The sequence below is a fragment of the Oreochromis niloticus genome, linkage group LG6, assembly GCF_001858045.2.
Source record: "Oreochromis niloticus isolate F11D_XX linkage group LG6, O_niloticus_UMD_NMBU, whole genome shotgun sequence".
Lineage (NCBI taxonomy): Eukaryota > Metazoa > Chordata > Actinopteri > Cichliformes > Cichlidae > Oreochromis > Oreochromis niloticus.
The window spans coordinates 2,036,260-2,055,092 of NC_031971.2; the positions used below are offsets into that span (position 1 = coordinate 2,036,260).

General features: G+C 41.3%; 1 protein-coding gene across 6 annotated transcripts in view; it reads right to left on the reverse strand.

Annotated features, from left to right (window-relative positions):
* Positions 1-16,337, reverse strand: part of glur2a (glutamate receptor subunit 2A) — a 123,221-nt gene extending 106,884 nt beyond the window's left edge. For 2 of the 6 annotated variants that reach the window (XR_003220294.1, XM_005457611.3), the window contains exons 1-2: positions 16,044-16,337; positions 8,358-8,498 (exon numbers count right to left, since the gene is read on the reverse strand). Coding sequence is in view for 5 of the 6 variants with exons in the window: in XM_005457611.3 (XP_005457668.1) it covers positions 8,358-8,498; positions 16,044-16,149 (247 nt within the window). In the remaining variant the exon portion in view is untranslated. 6 annotated transcript variants of the gene reach the window in all.
* Positions 16,338-18,833: the final 2,496 nt, after the last annotated feature.

Genomic DNA, 18,833 nt, shown 5'->3' on the forward strand with positions numbered 1-18,833 from the left:
GGCCATAAGAAGATCATTTGTAACCTTCACTAAAGCTGTTTCTGTGCTGTGCTGAGCTCTGAAACCTGACTGAAACTCTTCAAATAAGCCATTCCTCTGCAGATGATCTGTTAGCTGTTTGAAAACTACTCTTTCAAGGATGTTTGATATGAAAGGAAGGTTGGAGATTGGCCTATAATTAGCTAAGACAGCTGGGTCTAGAGATGGCTTTTTAAGTAAAGGTTTAACTACAGCAACCTTGAAGGCCTGTGGTACATAGCCGATTATTAGAGATAGGTTCATCATATTTAAGATTGAAGAATTAAGTAATGGCAGGACTTCTTTGAGCAGTTTTGTAGGAATGGGGTCTAAAAGACACGTTGATGGTTTGGAGGAATTAATTATTGAAGTTAACTCAGAAAGATCAATTGGAGAAAAAGAGTCTAATTGAATATCAATGGTACTAAAAGTAGCTGTAGATAATATTACATCTGTGGGATGATTATTGGTAATTTTTTCTCTAATGATAAAAATTTTATTTGTGAAGAAGTTCATGAAGTCATTACTAGTTAACGTTAAAGGGATTGTTGGCTCAGTAGAGCTCTGACTTTTTGTCAGCCTGGCTACAGTGCTGAAGAGAAACCTGGGGTTGTTCTTATTTTCTTCAATCAGTGACGAATAGTAAGATGTTCTGGCTTTGCGGAGGGCTTTCTTATAAAGCAGCAAATTATTTCTCCAGGCTAAATGATGATCTTCTAAATTTGTGACACGCCATTTCCTCTCCAGCTTACGAGTTATCTGCTTTAGGCTACGTGTTTGAGAATTATACCACGGAGTCAGGTACTTCTGATTTGAGACCTTAGTTTTCACAGGAGCTACAGTATCCAGAGTCGTACGTAGAGAGGAGGTAAAATTATTAACAAGATAATCAACCTCTGTTGGAGTAGCGTTCAGATAGCTGCTCTGCTCTATGTTGGTACAGGGCATTGAAGATGATAACAGTGGGTGGATTACATTCTTAAACTTAGTTACAGCACTTTCAGAAAGACATCTACTTTGATAAAGTCTACTCTCCACTGCTGTGTAATCAATTATTGTAAATGTAAATGTTATCAGGAAATGATCAGACAGCAGAGGGTTTTCAGGAAACACTGTTAAATGTTCAGTTTCTATGCCATATGTTAAAACAAGATCTAGAGTGTGATTAAAGTGGTAGGTGGGTTCTTTTACATTTTGAGAGAAGCCAATTGAGTCTAATAACAGATTAAATGCGATGTTGAGGCTGTCATTTTTAGCATCTACATGGATGTTAAAATCACCCACAATAATTATTTTATCTGAGCTGAGCACTAAATCAGATAAAAAGTCTGAGAAATCAGAGAGAAACTCTGTGTAAGGCCCAGGTGGACGATAGATGATAACAAGTAAGACTGGTTTCTGAGTTTTACAGCTGGGGTGGACGAGGCTAAGCATCAGGCTTTCAAATGAATTAAAAGTCTGTCTTGGTCTTTCGTTAATTAATAGACTGGTGTGAAAAATTGCTGCCACACCGCCCCCTCGGCCTGTGCTTCGAGATTTCTGGTAGTTAGAATGACTCGGGGGTGTTGATTCATTTAAACTAACATACTCATCCTGCTGCAACCAGGTTTCTGTAAGGCAGAGTAAATCGATTTGTTGATCAATTATTAAGTCATGTACTAACAGAGACTTGGAGGAGAGAGACCTAATATTTAATAATCCACATTTCACTGTTTTACTCTTTGGTTCAGATGTGGATACTGTATTGTTCTTTCTTTGTGATTTTTTATGTTTAAGTTGTTTATTGCTGGTTTTTGGTTTGTTTTTTGTCTTTTTGGGAGCTGACACAGTCTCAATGGAGATGGGTTTTTGGGGGGGTAGCAGGAGGAGCGAAGCTGCAGAGAGGCGTGTAAGACTGCAACTCTGCTTCCTGGTCCCAACTCTGGATAGTCATATTTTGGGGGGTTTAATAAATTGGTCCATATTTCTAGAAATGAGAGCTGCTCCATCCAAAGTGGGATGGATGCTGTCTCTCCTAACAAGACCAGGTTTCCTCCAGAAGGTTTGCCAATTATCTATGAAGCCCACATCGTTTCTGGGACACCACTCAGACAGCCAGCAATTTAAGGAGAACATGCGGCTAAACATGTCACTCCTGGTCAGATTGGGGAGGGGACCAGAGAAAACTACAGAGTCCGACATTGTTTTGGCAAAGTTACACACCGATTCAATATTGATTTTAGTGACCTCCGATTGGCGTAACCGGGTGTCATTACTGCCGACGTGAATTATGATCTTACTGTATTTACGTTTACCCTTAGCCAGCATTTTTAAATTTCCTTCAATGTCGCCTGCTCTGGCCCCTGGAAGACAATTGACTATGGTTGCCGGTGTCTCTAGCTTCACATGTCTGAGAACAGAATCACCAATTACCAGAGTTTGACCCCCGGCGGGTGTGTCGCCGAGTGGGGAAAAACGGTTAGACACATGAACATGGTGGTGTACACATGGTGGTGTACCTGGGGCTTCTGTTTAGGACTATGCTTCCTCCTCACCGTCACCCACCCGCCCTCTTTCCCCAGCTGCTTGGGGTCTGCCGGGGAACAGCTAGCGGCGCCTGCGCTATCTTCAGCTGCACCAGCTACAGGGGCCTGGCTAGCTACGGGTGAATGAAGGGTGCGAAGCCGAGTCTCTTCTTCTTCTTCTTCTTCTTCCTAGCGGTTTATATCCCGCGACGCAGGGTCCGCTATCTTGCATGCCTTCCTCCACTTCTTCCTATCAAGGGCGTGTCAACCACGCTGTGTTGACACGGAGTCTGGCATCTGGTAGGGTTTCGCAGTCTGAGGTGACAAGGGACTCGAGGTACTTGAATTGGGCAACTTTTGTCAGCGGCTCGCCGTCAATAGTGATGGCACTGTTGGTCTGGGGGCCACATTCAAGGTACTCAGTCTTCTTGATGTTCAGGCGCATGCCGTTTTTGGAGAGCCAGTCTTTCCATGCTTGTGTTTGGGTCTGCAGGGCTAGGCAGTTTTCTGTTTCTGATAGGCACACATCATCTGCATACAGGAGGCTCCATGGATGTGGTGATTGCAGATCAGCCGTCGCGGAGTCCATACAGAGAGTGAACAGCAGGGGCGAGAGGGCCGAGCCCTGGCGGGCGCCAACGGTAATCGGGAAGGCTGGTGATGTTCCCGCTGAACATCGGACCTCGCTTGTGACATTACGGTAGAGCAGCTGAGTCCATTTCACATAAGCTTCCGGGGCACCGTGAGTTCGTAATGATCGCCAAATAAGCTTGTGGGGGACCCTGTCGAATGCCTTTTCCAGATCCAGGAAGACCATGTGCACCGTCTTGTTCTTTTCCCGGTGCTTTTCCATCAGCAAACGGGCCGCGTGTATGGCATCGATAGTTCCACAGCCCTTAACAAAGCCGCATTGATTCGGGGTGATTGTGACCAGTTGACGGATCCGATTTTCCAGGACACGTTCGAAGATCTTCATTGCATGGCAGAGTAGACGAATTGGTCGATAGTTGGTGCACTCTGTGACGTCTCCCTTGCCTTTCCAGATGGGCACTGTGATGCTCGATGTCCAAGCTTGGGGGGCTTTGTCTTCGACCGTGATATGGTTGAAGAGTGCCGCAAGGTATGTTGTACCGCGGTCGCCCATCATCTTCCAGATTTCAGCTGGGATGTCGTCTGGTCCTGTGGCTTTTCCGTTTTTCATTTTCTTCAACGTGTTTTGGACTTCGGCAGTGGTGATTGGTGTGACAGGCCCTGCGACTGGGTCCGCGGGCGGGATAGGTGGATGTGTAAATTCTTCTTTGCTGATTCCAGCGAAATAATCTGACCAGCGCTGAAGGATGTCTCAGGGGTCTCGCAGAACCTGCCCGTCGGCTCCCTTGATTTGGACAACATGGTTCGTATCAAAGTCCTGCTTCGTGCAGTGGCGGGCTTTGGCAAGTCGGTAGATGTTATTGGCCCCCTCTGGGGTTTGAAGCTGGTCATAAAGATCTTGGTAGTGTCGTCTTTTCGCGAAGGCCATTGCCCTCTTTGCTGCCGATTTCAGCGAGCGGTATCGGGTGAGATCTTCATGCGCTCGCGATCGCCACCAAGTCTTATAGGCCAGCTTCTTTGCTTTTATTGCTTTTTGTACCTCCTCATTCCACCACCAGACCTGTTTCTCAATGTATTTTCTGCCTGGTTTTGTTGAACCAACAGTGTCCTCCGCAATGTTGTGAATGCGCTCCGCCGCTTCTGTCCACATCTTCTCAGCAGGTTTGGTCAGTGTTTAGTGCAAGTGAGAGGAGCATAGTTGTCAGTTTCTCCTTGTGCTCCTTCGCCTTCCACCATTTGAATCGTTTTGGTCCTGTCCGGCATCTGGGCAGCTTTGGCTTGACAATCTTCGTATCCATGACGAGTAGACGGTGCTGGGGGGCCACGGATTCATATGGAATTACTTTGGTGTCCGTGACCTGTTTGAGGTCTCGTCGCCGAACCATCCAATAGTCGATCTGAGTTGCATGTCCACCGCTGGTATAGGTGGCTAGGTGCGATGGCCGCTTCTTAAAGAATGTGTTGGTAACAGCCAGATTGTGTGCCGCCGCAAAATCGAGGATACGTATTCCATCGTCGTTCCTCACGCTGAGGCCTTGTCCCCCTTGTGCGAAGCCGAGTCTCCAATTCAGTAATCCTGGCCTCCAGAGCTGCAGATATGCTACATTTGTTACAGGTATCATTATTGCTAAAGGAGGCCGAGGAGTAACTAAACATCTGACACAATGAGCAGGAAAGTGCAGGAGGGACAGGTGAAGTAGCCATGGTGCTAACGAGTCGGCTACGAGCTAAGCTAAGCTAGCGAAACAGTAAAGAGACAGTGAGTGAATACTTTGGCTATAAATTAGGTAGTGAGTACACAGAAAGGGTGATTCAGATGAAGCACGTTAAGATTATACTATGAAAAAGGGATGTATCAAAAGATTTAAATTAAATTGCTAAGCAGAAAAGCTACTCAGAAACACCACTGTGTTTGAGCAGGAACAGGAAGTGATACTCTACCACAAAGCGAGCGAACACCAAGTGACAGCGCCACCAAGAGCATGACACCATGAAATACACATGGCCGCAATTGAATTGAATTGCCTCTGATCACAAAACTGTTTTGCTAATTCCAGCATACAAGCCACTGGTCAAAGTCACCAAACCAGTTTATAAGCAGGTACGTATGTGGCCTCAGAGGCAATGGAAGACTGTTTTTCCACCACAGACTGGGAGGTCTTTAAACAGGCCGCCACACATGACAACACCACAGACCTGCAGGAATATACAGGAACTGTCATTTCCTATATCTCAGAGTGCAGAGACTAGGACTATCACTATCCAGGCCAATCAGAAACCATGCCTCACAGGTGAGGTCTACAGGCTTCTGAGGGAGAGAAATGCAGTCTTCAGAGTTGGGGATGAGGTGAGCCTAAGAACAGCAAGGGCAAACCTGTCACCTGGCACCAGAGAAGCGAAAAGGCAATACTCCAGAAGGATTTTGCAAAGCTGGACGAGCAGTGAGGGACTGTGCTGCAGAACTCACAGATGTCTTCACAGACATCTTTAATACATCACTGAGCCAGGCTGTCGTTCCCACATGCCTCAAAGCCTCCACCATCATTCCTGTACCAAAGAAGTCTCCTCTCTCCTGCTTTAAGAATTACCATCTGGTCGCACTCACCCTCAAGTGCTTTGAACAGTTAGTCATGCATCCATTTAAAACATCTCTTCCCCCCAACCTGGATCCATTTCAGTTCACATACTGGTCAAACTGCTTGACCGATGATGCAATCTCAACTGCCCATTACTCAGCCCTCACACATCTGGACACTAGAGACTCATACGTCAGAATGCTGCTCATAGACTTCAGTTCAGCATTCTAAACGATCATTCCCCAGCAACTCATTCACAAACTGGATCTGCTGGGGATCAGCACCTTGCTGTGTAACTGGCTGCTGGATTTCCTGACAGGAAGACAGTAGACAGTATGGTCAGCTGCAACACCTCCAACACAAGAACACTGAATACAGGGGCTCCCCAATGATGTGTGTTGAGCCTCCTTCTCTTCAGTCTGCTGACCCACGACAGCACACCATCACACAGCTCCAGCGTCTTCATCAAATTTGCAGATGACACAACTGTGGTAGGTCACATCAGCAACAACGATGAGACCTACTACAGGAGTGAAGTTAACCATCTGGCTGAGTGACAATATGCCCTGAATGTGGAGAAGACTAAGGAGATCATCACACCCTGCACACCCCACTAACCATCAATGGTGCTGCTGTGGAGAGGGTAAGCAGCACCAAGTTCCTGGGTGTGCACATCTCAGAAGATCTCTCTTGGTCAAAAAACACAGCATCACTGGTCAGTAAAGTCCAACAGCGACTCTACGTCCTCCACAAACTGAGGAGAGCAAGAGCTGCATCACTGTGTGGTATGGCTCCTGCACTGCAAAGTTACAACGAGTAGTGAGAGCAGCGGAGAGGATCGTGGGCACTTCTCTTCTCTCCCTCCAGGACATCTACTGCACCCGCCTCACCTGAAAGCCCTCTGCATTAGGTGACTCCACTCATTCATCCAACAGCTTCTTCAGTTTGCTGCCATCGTAAAAGAGACTGAAGAGCCTCTGGGGCAGAACCAGCAGACTGAGAGACAGCTTCGTCCATCAGGCTGTCAGCATGCTGAATTCACTCCTTGCTCTGTCCCTCGCAACTCTCACACACATGAACTCCAGACCTGCATTCACCTCTTCCCTCTGAACCCCCCATCCCCCAGACCTCCACCAATGCCTTTTCACTGACTGCCCCACCCCCACTTGCACATGAACTCTTGCCCATAAGCACTCTGATTGTGTTGGACACTGTTGTTTATGTAACATTGTATTGTGTTGTACATAAGACTTTTATTTTATTTTATCAGGACACGTCACAGTACAGAAACAGCTTTAGTGAAGAATACAAATGATCTTCTTATGGCCTCTGACAGTGGACTCTAGACCTCAGTGCAGTGTTTGATAATGTTTTCTTACAATCTTTAGAGAATGTTGTAGGTATTAGAGGTACTGCACTGCAATGGTTTAAATGAAATCTATCGAATACACTTCAATTTGCTCATGTAAATGAAGAGTTAATTATGGAGTTCCACAGGGTTCCATGCTAGGACCAATTGTGTTTACACAATGCGTTTCCATTTGGCAGAATCATTAGAAGGCATAGAAAACATTTTCACTGCCTTGCAGAGGACACAATTTTTTCTATCCATAAAACCAGATAACACACACCAATAAGTTAAACTACAGGAATGAGTAGATAGGCTATTGTACTTGGCCCTTAAAAGGGGGCCAAGTATAATGGTATCTGAACAGATGCTTACTTTGGATAACATTACCTTGGCCCATTGTAACAATGTAAGGGAATCATGGACATGTCCTTCAATGTCCATATTAACAAATATGTAGCACTGCTTTGTCCCATTTGCACAATATCTCTAAAATTCAAAACATCCTGTAAGAGTGCTGAAAAACCAGTTCATACATTTATTATTCCTAGGTTGGACTACTCTAATTCATTATTATCAGGATGTCCTACAAACCCCCTTAAAACCCTTCAGTTAATCCAAAATGCTGCAGCAAGAGTACTGACAGGGACTAGAAAGACAGAGCATATTTTCCCAATACTGCCTTCACTTCAGTGTCTATCTGTTAAATCCAGAATCAAATGTAAAATCATTCCTCTCACATGGAAGGTCTTGAATAATCAGGCCCTATCCTATCTTATAGACCTTACTGTACCGTATCACTCCAATAGAGCACTTTGCTCTCAGACTGTGGGCATACTGTGGTTCCTAGGATATTTAAAAGTAGAACGGGAGGCAGAGCCTTCAGCTTCCATGAGATTTCTTCCTGTTAAAAAGGGGTTTTTGCTTCCCAGTGTCACCATAGCTGTTGTTCATAGTCAGTCATCTGATTGTTGGGGTTTTCTCTGTTTTCTCTGTATTGTTTCTCTGTTGTGATTTAGTGCTATATAAATAAAACTGAATTGAAGGGTTTAGGGTTAGGATGAACAGCTGCAGCACACTGCACAATTATTGCTACATATTGCCATTACCAGCACCAATAATTATTGCAAGCAATAAAAGAATGAATACTAAAAACTAGCCAAAATTCTAATTATATTCTTCATAACACAAATACGTTTTGACCTGTCAAAATTACATTTAGGATATGTTTGTAGTTTTTATTCTAGACTTTTAAATAATGACCCAATAAAAAGAACTCTTTTTTTTTTTTTGTTAAAAAATGAAGAGATCAATACTTACAGCAGTTAGTAACAGCAAAGCTGTTGGCCACCTCCAGGTTATCTATGTGTGGAGTTAGTCTGAAATCTGCCATCCCAAACTGAACCATGCCAACTCGGAATGCACTGTACTCCTGATCTGCACCCCTGGGAAATAAACCACCTGAGACAAACAGAGACAGAGAAGGTCGTGATCATAAAGAAAAACAAAACTAAGTGGAGAAACAGGTTTTCTAGCTACAAAAATGTTGAGATAGTGACATTTTTACCACTTTCTGTCTTAAAAAAACCAACAAAGAAATTGCAATCCTTCATTAACAATTGCTAAAATGTTTGTTTTAGTTTCGTCAAAATGTTTTTATAATGTGATATGGGATCTCAGCAGTTTTTTATTTGTTTTATATTAGTTCAAATGTTATGCATTTCTCTCCTAAACTTCATACCTACCTGACACCTCCTCATCACCTTTCTTCCATTTACCTACATGTCCACTGAAGTCTGCTCCAATCACCAGTCTTTTCCACATGGGGACACTTTCTACCACTTCAGCCAGCTTGTCTCTTGTCTGACAACCTGTGTGTTAAGCCAGGCCCTGGCCAATCCCATATGGAAATCTTATTATTTATCAGCATGTTTGATTTGGTAAACATTTTACATTGGGAACCCTTCCTGACTCAGAACTCCCCGGTTGTCTGGTTTTAGGAACAGCAATAGAAATACTAATCAGTAATTCTGAACTAGAGTCTGCCTGAGACAGAGATATCTATCTCAGGCAGACATTTTCTTTCTAAAAGACTCATATGTCCAAAACATCGGTACATTCACCTCTCCACAGTTCACTCACATTTGTCCTGTTACAACTCAAAACAAAGACGCACAGTGTTGTTAATTAAACATAAACATTACCATTAGTAAGACTGTAACAGATGTGGAAGGTAGATTTATAACACATAGCTCTCTGTGGTATTTCACCTTTAGCAACGGTTTACCTTGCCTTCTTTGGTAACATTACTTTCAGCACAAACTCACATGTCTGACATTGTTTTTTTCATTTCCACATACTGTATTACCACAACTGGTCTAAAAGCACACAAAAAACAACATCAGAGTGGGGAAAATGTGATTTTTTTACTATGATGTCTCTAACAGATCATTTTTATAACTTGAAATGCAAATATAAATCGGAAATTTCAGAAATGCTCTGAGGGCCTCTGGATGTCTGGAGCCTGGATCTCCTCCATACCTGCTTCATGCCCTGGAGGACGGGGCTGTGGCCCCCCACACCCTCTAGCAGATCATTACATGAAGGAACCTTTTAAATACAAGCGCGCTCATGCTCACGGGTGTACACACGGGTGCTCACACACACAAACTACACCCTTTTTGGCTCCTACGTCAAAGCACACTGTGCGATGTCGATCCTACGTGCTGCACAATAATATTTAACATTTAGTATTTACTGTTATATTCACATAGATCATCGCAATGATGTTGTTTATTATACTGCTCTCTTTTTTTTGCTTGTTTTCTCTTTTTTCTTTCTCAACAGGTGATCCAGGTGATTGATATATGTATTTTTTGTCTGTTTGTCAAGTCTGTCCCGTGTTTAGCAAGTGAAAATAAAATAAAATAAACAATAAAAGCAAAGCAAAGGTGAATCAAATAGACCATTACGGCAAGGCTGGGATGGTCCATTTGGTAAAGTAAATCTGTTGGGCATCTTTCTTTGCCTTTAGACAATAATTCTGATGGCAAAAGAACCAAATGGGACAGGCAGAAAAAAATTTTTTTTCAGAAATGTCTGCACAGATGATGAAAGATACAGCCAATGGATGAGCTGGGATGCATCATTAGTGATGTATCCTGGGTTCATTAGGATCTTGGATCTTAAAACATCATACACCCTCACCCAGGTGACCCAGCCGAGGTTGATCATGCCCTAGCTTGCGTCCCAGCAGCATTTGGCCATGGATCATCCCTCTCAATCCACAAGCACCTAGAAGCTTAGCAGTGTGTAGGCTCTGTGGAGAGACTGGCCAGTGACCCCTCTGCAGCCTACTTCCACAGGACATGCTCGCTAACCCTGTCTCCAACACGCTTCCAGAAGAGCCTGGCATTTGGCCAGCTTCCTTCCAAGTGCCTCCTCTATGCAGTCTCCAAGGAGCCATCAATTCTATCAGAGCTATCTGTCTTGAGGCCTCTGACATTATCACAATATCTGGGCACAAAGATGTTTCTGCAATGTGTGCTGGAAACTTGAGTTGCTTCCTGAGATCCACCATTAGCTGCTGGATAGTAGGCCTGTAGAAGCTTTAGGTTGTTGCTTACTTGCTGTTATCACCGAGGAGATGCTCTCACCAGCTACCGTCAGCAGCTGGTCATGGTGCCAGCAGAGGTTTGAAGGACTCAGTAAGATATCACATACAGCTTGGATGAGGAACTTTTATCACTACTTCTTAGCCGGTAGACTGCTGTTTTTCAAATTGGATCAAATCAAGCTCAGTAGACAACCCATGGTTGGACCTAGAACAAGCATTCTGCAGAAAATTAAAAATCTCTGATTTGCCTTTTATTAGCTCTAGAGTTAAGAATCATAACTGCCTTAAAAGTCTTTGCATAAACACTTCTCTGACATCCTGGTGGGAATTTCTAAAAATAACAAAGTCTTCCTTTACCTCATGTAAACTGACACCCATTTGGAACAATCCAAATGGGTGTCCAGAATTCAAGAGAAAACTTATTTTCATTCAAATAACTTTTATCAAATTATGGAATCAGCAACAGTTAATTTCTTGAATATCAGCAAGTCCATCATATAGAAAACAGCCATCAGCTGTACTTAGAAATACATACATGGGCAAGAGCATTTCTAAATCTTTTTATCCCTAAATTGTTATCAAAAATGTTATTGTTAAAAACTGATGACCCAATTTTACTTCCAGCTGAAAAATGAGAGTGAGATCTCTCCATTAAGGGTACCTGGACACAAATATGCTTAAATACCATCAAAATGTTGCAAGTCCCAACTTACAACTTACACAAACCTCTGCACAGAACACACTCCACATGTTTCAAGTGGGCATTATACACTCAAACATATCACCCACTGCACAGGCAATCCTGGAGCCAGGAACCTTATGCATACACATAAACATACACACACACACGCACACACACACAAATACAACACAAGACGGTTGATTTGTTTTTCTCTTCTAGGTGCCGTTTGTGATTGTTTTCTTGTATGTTTTTTTCTTAAACTTGCAGCTTTTGGCGATTTATTGCTTCTCTGTTCTCTTTATCCTTTTATATATTTTCTGCCCTTTTCTCTCTCTCTCCTACCTTTCAGCTTTGACACCGTTATGTTACACATGTACTTTAATATCAGAAATAATGTTCATAGAAATTAATAAATTACCATTTAAAAGAAACACATGAACAAGAGTAGCCAAGAGAGAATTTATAGAGCTCATCTTGGAAAAGCAAATGTGTTTGCCACCTAACTGCATTTAGATCATAATTCTGATTGCAAAAGCTGCCAGACAAGAAAGGCTAGAACATTTTTTAAAACTTAAGACATAACTGACTTCATCTAAGAAAAAACACACATAAACTAGCCTACTGGACACAAGAAAGGGGGATATGTCAGTGTTGGTGGTGATTAGCTCTATGGCCATCTACTGTCTGTATGGAGTTTGGATGTCTGTGCGTGTTCTCTGTGGGTACTCAGCTGTCGTCCCACAGTCCCCACTCAGCAGGATTATTTTAATAGGTGATTCTAAATTGGTGCAAATGTGACAGTAAATGTAGGGCTGGATATTCACAAATCTGGAAATACATACTGTATATATAATTAACAGTTATCCATACCTCATTTATTTCATGATTTTATTTCATTATATACCCATGGCACAGTGGTTAGCACTGTTACCTTACAGCAAGAAGGTTCAGATTTCATCTCCACTATGTGGCCGGGGCCTTTCTATGTGGAGTCATGTTTTCCCCGTGTTTGTGTGGGTTCTGTCTGGGTACACTGGCTTCCTCCCACAGTCCAAAGACATGCAGTTAGAGGGGTTAGGTAAACTGGTGATTCTAAATTGCCCATAGGTGTGAATGAGAGTGTGAATTTTTGTCTGTATCTATGTGTTAGGTCTGCAACAGACTGGCAACCTGTCCAGAGTGTACCCCACCTCTCGCCCTATGGTAGCTGGGATAGGCTTCAGCCCTCATAAGGATAAGCAGAAGAGAATGAATGGATGGATCTGCACTCTGCACATATAAATATAAATATGCTTTATTTTCTGAGTCATTTTGCTATTGTCTGTTTGTCTATTCTGTTAAGCACATAAGCTAAATTCCTTGTATGTGTACACATATCTGATATTCTACACTATAATCTACAAATTGTATAGAATATACTATATTTCTGAAATATTATGTTTTAAATTATGGCTCCACAGTGTAATTGTTTACACATTTGCCTACAAAGTGAACAATCCCCTGTTATATCCCGGTAGGTGACAAATCCCTCGGGTTGCATCAACACAGGCATCTGGCATAAAAATCTGCCAAATCAAACATACAGAGGTTCCTGCAGTGGTGATCCTGTGGGAATAAGGGAGCATCTGAAAGTAGCTTTATACAAATATTTCCACTATACCACTTTGTGTAGTTTGTCTACTAGAACCATTGTCTCTGGCATCAAGTCATGCATTCCAGAACTTCAGGTGAAATGGAAATGTTTTTACATGCTGTCATACCTCAATTATTGTCCAGAATGCTGCTTCAAGGATTTGCACAGAGTCCTCTATAAGGTAATGTGTGATGTCTTTACACAGGCTGGTCATAAAGTAGGATTGGTAAATGCACTGTTCTTGTATAGTGCTTTTCTACTGTACTTGAGTACTCAACGCGCTTTATACAACATGATTCATTCACACATTCATACAGTCACTTTTTCCTGTGCCTAAGTTCTTTCTATGTAGTATCCACACACATTCCCACTCTCATGAAAACATCAGAGAGCATCTTGGGGTTCAGTTTGCAGGTGGTACCTCTGGTCACATTACAGAAAATAAAGAGACTGCTTTTGAGGTTGTAGCTTCCCACCTGTGGAAGATGCTTCAATTGGTCTTAAGCTGTGCTGTTTTAATGTTATAAATAGATACATTTTTAAAACATTTTCTGATTCACTGTCTGTGATTTGCTTAAAAATGTTTATCTTTTGGTTCAAAGTTTGAACATATATAATGATGAGTGCTTTTAGCTTCATATATCATATGGCACATTGAAATCTGAGGCCATTATTGAATATACCTCAGAAATTAAGATCTATAATTTGGAAGAAATACATTAAAATAACTGAGGTTTGGCTAGTTAGAATATTTTAAAAATCCAGGGAAGGTAATAAGGTAATAACCTGAAATTCTTAAATATGACAATTAAGAAAATTATATTTTCATTCAACTTTTATGCGAAGCATTTATTCAGACGGTTATCATACCCTTACCTCTGGCAGCCATGGCATTGTGGTTAGAGCTGCATTAAGGGGTTAGGTGTTAAGATTAGGTGTTTAGGGTTAGTGTCTTGTTAGCATCAGACTACCAATTCTATCATGTGGACACAGCAGCTGGGTCTTGCAAGACTAGCTGTTATTCTAGGGGCCATGTTATTCATTGCTAAGTATATAAATTACTTGCTTGATGTTAAATAAGGAAATGGACTTCATGCCTATGAATAAACACAATTTAGTCTGGGAAGCACCAGCACAGTTTGGTAGATCTTTAAGTGTGTTTTACTTCTTCTTCCTTCCCCTTTAAATTAGTAATTAATTTTTTTTAAATTATTCTTGATATTTCATGTGTTTTCATCATAGCACATGAAATATAAATCCTTTGAAGTATACATATATAATATATGCTTCTCTGTTAGGTTAGAATATATAATAATTAAAGCTCCCATCCCTTAATCAGCCCAAAGATACTTCTCTTCTGCCTGATTGCATTCACAGACCCATATCAGCAGTAGCATCTGGAGACTTTGTGGAACTGCCTTGATGTGGCAGATAAGCTGCCCATTATAGATAGGTCAGCAAACCCTCTGCTTAAGAAATGTATAATTTTGTCTTATTTGTTTTTCACAATTGATTTTTTTTTCTATTTAAGAGCCCCTTGCAGGTTTAGAGTTCATATCTTTGAAAGCATTTATACTTTGAAATGCTGGACTGATTCGTCATATAGTAAAATGGTATAACTTTGGAAAAAATGCCTTTCATTGCCTCTATATAGTCTTTAAGTGTCTTTAAGTGCCAATCTTAATCCTATAATTTACTGCCCTCTGGTGGCCACAGTTAGTTGTTGTCTTTGGGAGCTGGACTGCTGGACTACCAGCAATGGAAATGGTGAGCTAACACGTTTAACATATTGATAGATCCTAAGTGTTTTGCCATTTTTAAGTAGTGTGTCTCAAAAAGTAGGTTATTTGGCAAAATCTTTTTCTGTAATTTAATTACAAAAGGTAAACTGGTCCCTGGTGCCACCCCACACCCCTCTCTAGACACGCTCCTGCTACAGCTGTCACATTGTTAATGTCATGTCACTCCTAAATCAGACATCATCAGGGGCTGAGGACAAAAAGAACTGCAGTGATACTTAGTGATCCAAAGTCCTCTTTAGGGTGGAATAGAGTGATACAAGAATGAGCCTTTAACCCGAAGGCTCACATTTGCAAAACTAATATTGTAAACTGCCAGAAACCTAAAAATTACAGAGATATTTTTCTAATGTTTGCATATTTTTCAGAAATATTTAAGAAACATTTTCAATAACATTTTCAATACCCTCATAGTGCAATTATTGTTTGCAACGTGTTATTTGAGCCTTCTCAATTTGATTTATATTAATATATTTTAATAAACCTTAACCAATGTGTGGAACTAGCTTTTTGTGAAAAGCTACATTTTTAGACCTATGCAGTCCTCAGATGACAGAATTGGTTTTATTTTTTTAATTTTTCCAGCACTGTATCATGTATGTAAAGTATGAGATTTGTAGTTCAAATGTAAAAGCAGTGTAATGTGACTGAAACTCTGAATAACATCAAATACTGTAGATCTGAAAGCTAACTAAGTGTAATAATGGAAAACTTTACAGAAACAACCAGTAATGTTCATTATAGCTTATTCTAACATTTTAATGAAATGCTGAAAATCACCCACTTCCACTAGGGGCTTGATAGATATACACGTGTAAGGTCCAACAAGAAATGCAGTTCAGGAAATAAGTCTCATGTGCTGCGTTTCAGTGAACTTAGATCTTCACTTGTCCCTATGACAGCACCATTAAGACTTCTGTGCACACAGGAGCAATTGCAGATTGACGGAATACTGCATTGTTAGTAAGACATTTGGGACGCATATAATTCATTTTATTTTTTGATCTATTTATTAATTTACTATTTAAATGATGAACATATTAACTCAATTAGAACACTGCAGCAGCAGCAGCAGCCGTGCAATCACGAGGCCTGGCGTTACTGACAGCAGGATAAAGAGGATGGAGATGAGAGAGGCCCACGGGCCAATAAAGAAGACACGGAAAGACAATGAAAAGGAAAGGTTTAAACGGGTAAAAGACGAGCTTTAATACACGATGGAACAGGAAAAGTGAGGATGACAACGATCGGGCGACGACAGATATAAAAATCCTACCAATCTGGACGCTCGGAGATCCGCACAATGCCCCGCGCCATAAGAGTGCCACCAAAAATAGCAGCTTCATTGTGGTGTTCAGGATCCTCGCGCAACACCACAGCATCTTACGACAGAGGTTCCTACCAAAACATCACCTCCATCAAAGACGATGTAATCTCATGGCGTTATTCCGGTTTTATTTAGAAACGTCTCGGGCTCTGCAGATGCCCGATCCTGTCTCCTGAGGTGCGCGTGCTGCTGCTGAAGCTGGACTTGAGGGCGCGCGCACTGAATTGCCTAGGAATCCCGATGAAGCACGAGAGAGAACCGAGAGCAGCCGACTGCTGCACATGAGGTTATTATAAACCTCCGCTCGAGGAGGCTGACGAAAATTCCAACATAACAGATGCACACTGGGAATTTTTACAATAACTAATTTCTAATTGGATTAAGCAGTGCCTAAAAACTATTATAATAATTATATTATATACATTATAATTATGATTTCCTTCTGTCTTTAGATCGTTAGATGCGCCTTTAAATATGTTACTATGTATTTTCACATTGCTGAATAGCAGCTGTGTCTATATATATATTGCCGTGTGACGTAGGGCAAAAAGAGACTGAAGCCCCCCCCCGGTTGCCGGTCTTAATCTCCAGCCGTATGCGAGTGAAAATGATCCGTGTGCAAAAACAGAGCTTTTCTGTATGTCCTAATAATAAGGCATTTGTATTCTTACTCAAAGATAAATCAAAATAAGTTAGATCTATATATAAATGTGAAATGTTGTTTGAGTAGTGAAAATGTTCTAATGGCTCACTTTTGTGTGTGTGATTGTGCGTGTGTGCACATGAACCAGGAACGCAGGAAGACACAAACTGTGTTGTCACACAAAATCCTGAATCAGAACAATAACATTAAGTGTTGTAGTTGTTAAACACAGAACCAGATTTTATATGTGGTTTTACTACTACAATCGCTTAAAACTGATCAAACTGTAACACAGCAAATGTAAATATGTAGCAGTTTCCATAACTCATATTTGGTTATATTGAGGTTTAATTATGCTCAATTGCTCATTACTGGCATGTTGAATCAAAATAAAATAAATAAAAATAAAAAAGTTTAAGTTAACTTGTATAATAAATCAATACATAGAATAGCAGTGATTCTAATAACCGGCCTCACCGAGAGCCTGTACAGAGTCTGACCTTGGTGTGTGTGTGTGTGTGTGTGTGTGTGTGTGTGTGTGTGTGTGTGTGAGTGTATGTGGATGTGTGTTTGGTGCAGGATGGGTCAACATGACACACTGGAGCCAATAATTTCAGTGAATGTCTGCCTCACAAAATGTATGATTTTATAGAAGAAGTTGACTAAAATAAATGTTAAAAATAAATAAACGGTGATTGACAGACATTATGAAAAGAAAGTATTATCTTCTGTATTTGAATTATAAAGGAATTATGTTACAATAAATCTTCATGTGAAAATGTACTAAAAACAAATCTAACTGAATTACGTAAACTGAATGAAACAGAGTGAATTATATCCATGTGTGACTGAATATTTAAACGTGATGTGAATGTGAACTCTCTATACTAGGAATAACAAAGAATATGTAATAAAGTTGTTTTAAAGGTTAAACTTTGTGTTAAAGTTGGATAAACAGAGACTGATAGATAAGGTGTGGGTGGACACTGGATGATTAGATGTAAACAGCTTGACTGAATGACCAAAATATGAAGATGTGATGTCCAGTGAGAGAGGGGGGAGAAAAGTGGACTGTAATAGAGATTTGGTTCTTTCCTTTTTGTCTTCTGTGAGATGAGCAGTTCAGAAGATTGTATCTAAGCGGTTCAAGTTAAAATTCCAGCAGGGATGCGAGTGTGAAAACAGCAGCCCAATCTGTGAACCTGTGAATTGATTTTGTAATTTTTGTCTTTCCATCTGCTCATTTTTTTTCCATGTTATGTGGTTAATTGACAAGGATTTTGGTTTACATTATTCTTCCACTGGATGCCCAGCTGCTTTTCTGTTTGGAGATGATCATCCACTTGGAAACAAAGGGATAAGTGCAACTTTAGGTCTGGTTATGCTCATCCTCTCTCCAACCTCTCTTCAACAAAGATAAGAACAAAATCAGCATTAGCTCAGAGTAGGTAAGTTATATAAGCATAGATTAAGTGATTTGATTATTGTTTTGTCATTATTACTATTTGCTAAATTGCTTTAATAAAATCCCCTGCAATTAAAGTTTAAATTGTGGACATTCACTTATGATCCTTTAGTGAAACACACTCGGCACAGGATTATCTGTACGGAACATGGCCTGGAAGTCCCGTCCCCTAGGGCAGTTGAGAATGACCGAGCTAACATCCTGTGGGACTTTTACAAATGGACAAATGGTGATGATGGATGACCAGAGGAAGAAGGCTATAGTGATGGATGTAGTGATGGCAACATCAGGAAAAAGGAACACGAGATGCTTGTGAAATAACAAGGGCTGAGTGAGGAGCTCTAGAGGGGAGGGCAGCAGTGGTTCAGGTGATAATCAGAACACTTGGGGCAGCAACTCTTAAACTGGGGGACTGGCTCCAGCAGATCCAGGGAGAGATCTCTGTGCAGAAGAGTGCAGTCCTGGAAACAGAAAAGATACTGCACAGGACCTTCAAGCTTGCAGGCTTCTGAAGGCTCACAGGGCGGGTGGCAAAGTTTTTTTTTTTTTTTTACTGATTATTGTGTGCTGTCTGGACCAAAGACAGCACACAGTGACAGTCACCACAATTCTTGCTCCAGACTACAGTGGT